This window comes from Aulostomus chinensis, chromosome 11 (genome assembly GCF_037954235.1).
Source record: "Aulostomus chinensis isolate RoL2024-O1b breed Wild chromosome 11, RoL_Achi_v1.0, whole genome shotgun sequence".
NCBI lineage: Eukaryota > Metazoa > Chordata > Actinopteri > Syngnathiformes > Aulostomidae > Aulostomus > Aulostomus chinensis.
The window spans coordinates 512,532-521,421 of record NC_141330.1 but is presented as its reverse complement, the minus strand read 5'-3'; the positions used below and the strand labels follow the sequence as shown (position 1 = coordinate 521,421).

Here is an 8,890-nt window from a genome sequence, read left to right as displayed (position 1 = left end):
CAGCCACCAGGAACCAATCGGCTGTAAGGAGGACGGCTGCTGGGCGGCGGCGTGTTGGAGGTGTCGATCATCATGAATGTTGAGGCCGCCTGGAGCCTCCTGCTGCTGCACACGTTTACTACATACATGAAGACGTGTTGATCTCTGACCACCTGCTAGCACGCAGCTACACTTCAACCCTCAGCTCTGCTGGTGACGGAGCGGTGTTACCATGGAAACCAAAGGATGCTGACGCTGCTACAGTATAGTAGTGGACTAACACCTGTCAGCCATTCATACGTCAATCATTTCCTGCAGAAACAGTAGGGTTGAATAAGATTGACAGGCGGGGCAAACATTCTCAGTTCGACATCATTTGCTGTCCCCTTTGTGATTGACAGCTTTTATTTCAAGTTGTTTTGGTGATGAAGTGAAACTCAACTGCAAACGAGTTGAAGAACCAAAGGTCAAGGTGCAAACTGGCTGACAAGAGATTTCAGGGTCCCAGGGCCTCACTTTGACAAACGTTGTAATTATTTCTTCCAATTCCCACAGGAAGTCACAGGTAATGTGTGCGCACGCACGTACACACACACACACACACACACACGCACGCACACACAAGCAGCTGACATTAAATGGTCATAATACAAAGGAAGTTGCAAGTTTGTGACACAGGCCATTACAGTCTTCATCAGGTCACATGACCTGTCTGTTTCACAGTTCAAACTAAAACCAGGGGCTCTGTGATTGGCTAGTCCATCTGAAACCCCCAAATATGGGAAGGACAACAAACAAACATTAGAAAGACTAAAACCACAGTTGAGTCTAAAAAAGCAGGAGGGGCCTCCGTCCAGCAGGTCACATGATGCCATTGGTGAGGTACTGGAAGCCATCGTAGAGTTTAGTGGTGAGCGAGCGCATGGACCCGTCCACCAGCTGGTCCACCAGCAGCTGCAGCTGCTCCTCCGTCAGACTCATGTGGAAACGTTCCTTCAGGCCACGCAGCGTGCTGGAGCCGTGAAAACACGGCAGCTGGGACCCTGCAGACGCCACACCACACAGTTACACTGGTGCAGTGTGTGTGTGTGTGTGTGTGTGTGAGATTGAGAGTGGCAGTCACCTTGCTGCATGATGTCTACAATCTGAAGAACTCGGTCCATGTGCTTCCGGGCTGCAATGAGACCCTGCAGCATCAACATCTTGTAGTAGTTAAACATGTCACCATCAGGACCGCCCATCACCTGAGCCACACACACACACACACACACACACACATACACACACACACACAGAGTAAATGGATGGCCGAGACTTGATGACAGTTCCTCGTGAGACAAACTAACCTCCACAAACTCGGCTGTGAGCTTGAAGGCCGACGTTTCAAAGCCGAGGTTTTTGGGTGAGCTGGACAGAATGAAGCCGAAGTCGATGTGGATGATGTGACCTTCGGCATCCAGAAGGATGTTCCCATTGTGTCTGCAAACAGAAACCATAACTTGTCAAACACATGAAATACCTGCCTCTTTCTGCTCCCTCACCTGGTGGTTCAATATTCAGCCTGCCAAGTGGTGGCAGCGCCACGTCTCACCTGTCTTTGACCTGCAGCAGGTAGCAGATGAGGCTGTATCCGGCGCAGCTCTGGACGAAGTTCCTCTGAGCTGACAGAAAGGCCTCGGTGGTTGGAGCTCCGTGTTCCTGGAGGAAGTAGTCGAGCAGAGAAAGCTGGCTGTGCTTCTTCACCTGGTGGAGCGACACGGCGTTCACCACAGGCTCGATCATCCCGCTGTCCGATGACAGAACCAGGATCTTGTAGGGTTTGATCCAGAGGGGGACGCGCTCCGCCTCCCAGATCGACTGCAGAGCGGAGTGAGTTCAGTCCTTCAGCAACTACGAAATGAGTGTTGATCACATGATGGCTGCGATGTCACAGGGTTACCTTGAGCTGCTGCAGCACTTGGAAGGCAAGCAGTTCCTGCCGAAGGTCATCACCACATTTGACAATGACAGAGAGAAGCCTCCAGTTAGGAAGATGACCGTATGGAGAACCTTCTCGAATCCTCCTGGGGGACAAAGTCAGAACTACAGTTGGAGCTCCAGTCAGAACTGCAGCCATCGTGCTCAGAGATTCTAAATGTTCAGCGAAGTTCTCCTCTCTGTCATCACCTACCGGACCTTCTCCTCCCACGGCTCCTTCAGCGCCACCGCTGATGGGTCTTCAGGGTCCCGTTTAAAGGTTGTGGGAGCCTGAGCGAGCTGCTCCGACAGACGCCGCCTGAGCAGAGAGCCGATCTCTTAGCACATGAAGTGACAGATGAAGTAGCAGGTATCCGAGTCTCACTGGTGGAAATGTTTGTTCATCTGTTGAAAGTCCAGCAAAAACACAAATGGGTACTGACCGGATGTCACCGGCGGCGATGAACACAGGCTCTTTGCTCTCCAGACTGGTGATGCTGTCAACAGAGAACTGGCTGATGTTGTCGCAGCTGGCGTGGACCTCCGGGAGCTGCAGGGAGGAAACAGTCACCACGTTAGTTTAGCATCTTCATAGCTGCGATCCCAATGACATCACAACCTCTCACCTCCACCTGCAGCTCTCCAATGTCATCCACGGACCACGCCTCGTCGTCGTTATCGTAGTTTGGGACAATGGAGAAGCTGCTGGCTCGCTGCTCCGCTGTCATCCCGCAGTCATCCCGCAGGTTCTCAACAGAACGTGTGCTCCTGATCCGGTTCTCTGGAATACGCATGGGAACACTGGACGTCTCAAAGTTCTCACATTCCAGAACCTCCACATAGATGAGGTAGGGAGCCTGCAGGTCAGAAGTCATGAAGGTAGCAGGACTGGCTGGGATCCGTGAACATGCAGGTCACGTGACTCTCACCTTGTCTTTGGAGTTCAACACAACTGCCTGTGTGTGTGGTACGCGAACCACATGGTGGTCAAAAGCGGCGGTGGGCAGCCAGACCCTTGCTGGCAGCTTGTGATTGAGCAGTGACAGCTCTGAGATCAGTCGCTGGGTCTTCTGCTCTTTGGTGGGCAGCGTGGCGAGACGCTTCCCAATGCCCATCAGAGACTTGATGAACTCCCTCTGAGGCGCCAGACGAACTGGCTGCAAGACACCACAGAGCCACTGTCACCAGTCTAGACCTGCGCAGACATCATGCTGTTGCCTCGAGACACACGGACCAGCAGGTGGAGATGTTAGTGTGTCAGAGTCCGAGACCACGTTGATGCACCGCGTGGGAGGTCAACGGCACTGCTGTCGCCGAGTTTGAATAGTAGGAAGATTGCATCACCAAGCAACAAACAGGAAATGCACCTTTGACCTGGTCTCAGTTGCCTGTGTGCGTTAACCAACAGCAGACGAACCAGGAGCTCCTGCCACCAGTCGCTCTGCCGGCCTGCCAGAGCTGCACGCCAACGCTCCTGCAGGAAGGTCAGTGATGGACAGGAGGGATGACAGGAAGCTGACCGACTGCGGTGAGATTCTCTGACAACTCGCCTGTTTATGACTGACACTTTGGGCAGAACATTTTAAATGTGACATTTGGTGTGACGACTGCTGGGACACAACATGCCCCTAGGTGGCGCTGATGTTGGCATTTATAGAGCTTTGTATATCTGGAAGCTTCGTGAAAGTGGAGCTGCAGCTCGTATGGCTGTTGACACGCTTCATCTGGATGCATGTTTGTCTCCTTCGCTCTCAGAGCTGCGGCTGATACGGCGTCCTATATCCAGACGACCTCAGCAGCTGCGTCCTCGTGGTCAGGCTGACCCAACACACAAACAGCACCACCATCAGGGACACACACACAGAATCTTGACTTTCAATCAGATGCCAGACATGCAGCTGCTTCTGGTGCCTGAACATCTGGAACATCACCCCAAGTACCCCATTTCCACCAGTAGGAATTTGTTCGAGAACCCGCTGCCTTCGGGATTTTGTGGATCTTTGCAACATCCAGCAAACCAACCGGAACCATTGTTATCCAGGGAGTGCCATCAATGATTGGCGATGACCATCTCGCCCAAGGATGCCAGCCCAGTTGATCCTGCTCAGAAGAACAGAACCGAAATCCGTTGGCGGAAAAGAGGTAAACTAAATCCAGAAGAACCCTAACCCGCAGCTTCCATCACTCATTTTGATTCCCACAATGCACCCTGAAGGGGGGAACAGAAGCTGGAGGACTTACGGGACCAGTCTCAAAGTCCAGACTGTCCAAACTGGAGCTGCTGCCCTGAGGGTCAGAGGTCAGAGGTCAATTTAATTCAGAGATTGCTTGAGGAAATTACCAACAAAACTGTTCTGGTTAAGTTCACCTCTTTGAAAAGATGCTAGCTGCAGGGTGAGGGCCAGGACCTGCGTTTCTGATTTAAGTTGATTGAACCTTTGGTAACTTTTACCATTCACTTTTCCAAACAGTGCATCAGGACGCATCCACAACGCTGTTTGACAAACACTAAAATAAATGGACAAACTGGTGATAAACATTAGAGTGTAGGGACACGGCCCACAGACCCGCGGGTCCAGCTGGCTAGTGCCGACCTCAACACACCCCAACAGATGTGCAACCATGAATTGGTCTTCGTCGCGTCTCTCAGTGCTGTTAACCTTCAAACTTTTTCAGGAAGAACATTTCGTAAAATGCACTGGTCAGTGTTGGTTACCTCGTCCTGGCTGCTCTCCACCTTCGGGTTACTGGCTGTCCTCTTCAGGTTGCTGCTTACACTGATGCTGACCGTGGCGTCTGATTTTGAGCGCTGATGTGTGCGTTTGGAAGGCGACAGGCCGTGCTCTCCTCCCAGGGGTCCGGGGCCACCGGCAGATGACACAGCAGGACAGAAAGGTGTCAGAGTCAGAGGGTCTCTGCGAGCTCGAGGCCCCGAAGGTTTGAGTTCATCTGACAGGATGAGTTTCCTCAGTTTGGTGCCTCGGGAGTGGCGCTGTGTTGAAATGTGCATGTCAGAAGAGTAGGCGCCCAGCAGCCAGGCGCACTGCAGGCTGAAGGAGATGCTCTGACGGCACCGGTGCACCTGCAAGACCACAGAGACTTAAGATACAGGCCCTCAAGACCACCTGACCACACCTGGGCCGCACCCACTCGCTCACCTCTGGGCCGCACCCACTCGCTCACCTCTGGGCCGCACCCACTCGCTCACCTCTGGGCCGCACCCACTCGCTCACCTCTGGGCCGCACCCACTCGCTCACCTCTGGGCCGCACCCACTCGCTCACCTCTGGGCCGCACCCACTCGCTCACCTCTGGGCCGCACCCACTCGCTCACCTCTGGGCCGCACCCACTCGCTCACCTCTGGGCCGCACCCACTCGCTCACCTCTGGGCAACACCCACTCGCTCACCTCTGGGCCGCACCCACCCACTCACCTCTGGGCAACACCCACTCGCTCACCTCTGGGCAACACCCACTCGCTCACCTCTGGGCCGCACCCACTCGCTCACCTCTGGGCCGCACCCACCCGCTCACATCTGGGCCACACCCACTCGCTCACCTCTGGGCCGCACCCACCCGCTCACATCTGGGCCACACCCACCCACTCACATCTGGGCCACACCCACCACGTAGGGCTTGATGGCGTCCCCAACATCCTCGTCCATGTGGATGTACATGTTGAGCAGCTGCGGCAGGTAGAAGTCCACATCCTCATGCGGGAAACTGAAGAGGCGATTTCCGATGTAGGCCTGGACGCCAGGCTCCTTGGAGTTGTGCAGGTAAGAGATCGCCATGGAAATGTCAAACAGCTTGGACTCAAACAGGCGAAGGAGCCACGACTGTTTAGAGGGATTGTGTCGTTGCCGTCGCCGGGCACTCTTCACAGACCCCTGTGCCAGGCCCTCAGGGTTCTGATCTTCCTCTTGGATCTTGGTGGTTTTGACCACAGCATTCTGAGCACTGTCATGCACCAATTCAGGCCCCGCCCCATTCGGGAAGTTTGTGACATCAACCTCCACTTGCTGCAGCTTCACCTTCTGCAGGACCTCCTGACAAGCCCGCTTGGCCACCTCAGCGTCGATCACCAGGCTGAGCTCGGCTACGCCCTCACTGATGATGCCCAGCGGAGGTGTGCAGGCCTGAGGGGGGGCTGAGGAGGAGGAGGGGGTAGAGGGTAGGGACAGGGAGGGGGAGGAGCAGATGGAGGGGGAGGGGCTATCATGTTCAGAGGGGGCGGGGGAGAGCTCCAGCTCTGAGTCCTCCATCATGTCCATGGTGAAGCTCCACCCTCCTCCACTGAGGCAGACAGACAGTGAGAAGGTCAGAGGTCACAGCAGTCTTACATCATCTCCATCTTGTCTTCTGATCGTCCGCTGGTCAGTTCTGGTGCTGACCTGGATGGACCCGTCTGATCAGGCTTTTGGTGTCACATGACACGAGCGACCAGAGAATGCGACGATCATCCTGGAAACACATCAAACACATCTTCAGGCTACAGAGAAGAAACACCTGTTGCTGCCTTCGCCACAACAAAACATCCATTACGCTCCGATTGAGAGGTACAGCCTCCAGCATCGCTGTGGTTCACGCCGCAGCCACGACGCCACATTTCAGACACAGATGTGAATGTGGTCTAACACCATGTGACCGGAGACGGGTGGAGCCCCGGAAGCTCAGTAGGTTTCGGTCCCTTGAATTCCAATAAATCGACGTTCCAGTCAGCGAAGCGTGTGGCCGCGCCACGTTCTTTCTGCTTCTAAGCACATGAAGGCTGGTCCAGGAAGTCATCACCTGCTCAGGACTTCTTCATGACCCCTAGGGTCCCTCACTGAGAGAAGACATCCCATAAACACTGCCTCTGAAACTCACAATAAACCGTTATCATGCGTGTTATTATCCGAGGACCACAGCGTTCCTGTGGTGAGCTGCATCATCACTCCTCTAGACCAGTGATGATGCCATGTCTCTAACCTGTGAAAGTTACTTCTCATTAAAGTTATGGATTCCAGTAAATTATACATCAGTTTAAAGCTACTTCATTTTAAATAAACTTCAACTACAATCGCACTTGTTGGGGGGAGGACCCTCTCGGGGTCCCTAGACCTTAAAACCCCGCTGCGGTTTATCTTCCGTTGGTTTGTAGGTTTGCTGGTGAAATAGTGCGCGGTTGCAGCAGCTGATTAATCCTCTTGATTAGCTTAGCAAAGAGCTACAGAGCTCCAAAGCCTACGAGTCCTAACTCCTACTTGAATCAACCTCACTGGCTCTTGTTGCTCCGGCCGGAGTTCATTAGCTCTCGGTGTTGCTGCCACTGATTTTCCTTCGACCGTTGAGACGAAGTCACCTGGGAGTTGAGGGCTACAACAGCCTCGACAACGTTCCGATGGACTCGACCCGCTCAGAGGCGGAGAGGCTGAACCCGCCGAGCCGGCAGCTGAGCGGCATCTGTGGGTAGAAACTCCGGCGTAGAGGTTGCTGCTCGCTACCTGCGCCCGTCAGCCGGAAAACTGAGTTTCAGCATCTGCATGTTAGCATTTCATTGAAGAGCGAACTTCCTCCTCGGCAGCTAACGGACTACAGGCTACACCCCGCGAGCTAGCACGCCGCGACGCTTACTCGAGTGTCGGTGTTAAACTTCAAAAACACGAGCGCGGCCAGCTCGGCCAGCGCGAGCTAGCATTAGCACTAGCACTAGCATTAGCATTAGCATTAGCATTAGCATTAGCACTAGCATTAAAACTCCGCCGACCTGCTGAGGCTCAGCTGGATGTAGCGCGGTCTCGGCCCAGCGGGGCTTTCCAGTGAGCGCGTCTTTGCAGGTGAGGACCCGGTACCTGGTTCCAGTTTAGTGGCTCTGAACAGCAGGTTTATGTCCAGATCATCTCTTCCAATGATGCTCTCCGATCCCCAGCTCAATGTCAGCTGACACCGACAGGGGACGCTGCCTCGGTAGCTACTGTTTCCGTGGATCGCCTGCTGGTTCAGGCGCAACACTGCTGCCTGCTGGACGAAGATAAGAACCTACCAGCTGAGACCTGGGGTCACGCTTGCTCTCTCGTGGATTGGATGACGGCTCATAATTGAGGTGGTTAATTATTATTGTGACTTAATTGGAGCAAAAACTGTTTTTGTCCTCGGAGCTGTAAAGGAGGCGGCTCCGCGTCCTCGGGCTGCACAGTCACTTATTTGAGGAACATTCAACCTAGGGGGCGTGACCGGGAAGTGTCTGTATGGATACCATGATAAGGGATTTTAGGGTTCTCGAGGTTCTCAAATTGTCAATTTAACCTAGGAAGGAGCCATCGGAGTCAGGTGACTCAGAGCAATTAAAGTGGCGGCCATGTTGCGAGCTGCTGGAACTCTAGAACTCTCAGGAAGGAGCCCCAGCCTCCTCTGTTAGCTCCTGTAGCATCGATACACCAGAGCGTCTTCCTGCCAGGAGAGGAGACGATGCCGTCCCACAATTCCTTGCTGCAGCAGCTCTGACAGTGACGCTCCACTCAGCTGTTCACTACAACAACCAATCAGCACCACCATCAGATGTACTTGAGCCTCCAGGCAGGTTTGTTCCTCTAGTTTGGTAGAACAGCTCCCACAAACCTCCATAATTGCAGTTCTTGCAAAGGGGAATCTGGGTTCTGTTCATCAGAGACTGGACCAGAACTGAAGCCAGAACCAGAACCACCTTGGTTTCCTCTCCAGCAGCTGCAGGTGGAGCAGAGTTTCCTCTGGAGGGTTAACAGCTACAGTTGTAGTTCTGCTGCTCTCATGGACGCGTGTAGAAGGACTCGAGCAGCCACTCCTGTCCCTCAGGGAGACGCTGCCTCCCTTGGAGAAATCTGCTGTCTTTTGTGAGCAAACTTCATGACCAAAGGTGAGAGTAGGAACTGATGGCCTTCTGGCTCAGCTCTCCAACCCTCAGGTGAGGTACTGCTGTGGTTCTCCAGGTGATCTCA

At 53.9% G+C, this 8,890-nt stretch overlaps 1 protein-coding gene across 1 annotated transcript; it reads right to left on the bottom strand.

The window, feature by feature from the left end:
• Positions 1 to 7: 7 nt before the first annotated feature.
• Positions 8 to 8,190, bottom strand: pi4kb (phosphatidylinositol 4-kinase, catalytic, beta). Its single transcript, XM_086217495.1, has 12 exons — positions 7,769 to 8,190; positions 5,561 to 6,398; positions 4,652 to 5,017; positions 2,865 to 3,092; positions 2,562 to 2,792; positions 2,379 to 2,485; positions 2,150 to 2,254; positions 1,919 to 2,042; positions 1,571 to 1,836; positions 1,326 to 1,458; positions 1,103 to 1,223; positions 8 to 1,022 (listed from the first exon to the last, which is right to left on the bottom strand). The coding sequence occupies exons 2-12, from the start codon at positions 6,206 to 6,208 to the stop codon at positions 841 to 843; spliced, it is 2,511 nt and encodes an 836-aa protein (XP_086073621.1). The 5' UTR covers positions 6,209 to 6,398; positions 7,769 to 8,190; the 3' UTR covers positions 8 to 840.
• Positions 8,191 to 8,890: the final 700 nt, after the last annotated feature.

Bases quoted from the DNA above. Each gene is read 5' to 3' on its own strand.
- pi4kb (XM_086217495.1), bottom strand. From the start codon at position 6,208: ATGGACATGATGGAGGACTCAGAGCTGGAGCTCTCCCCCGCCCCCTCT. The intron at 1,837-1,918 runs GTAACCCTGTGA...TCCGCTCTGCAG, and splicing joins AAGTGCTGCAGCAGCTCAAG to TCGATCTGGGAGGCGGAGCG. The intron at 1,023-1,102 runs GTGACTGCCACT...TGGCGTCTGCAG, and splicing joins TGTAGACATCATGCAGCAAG to GGTCCCAGCTGCCGTGTTTT.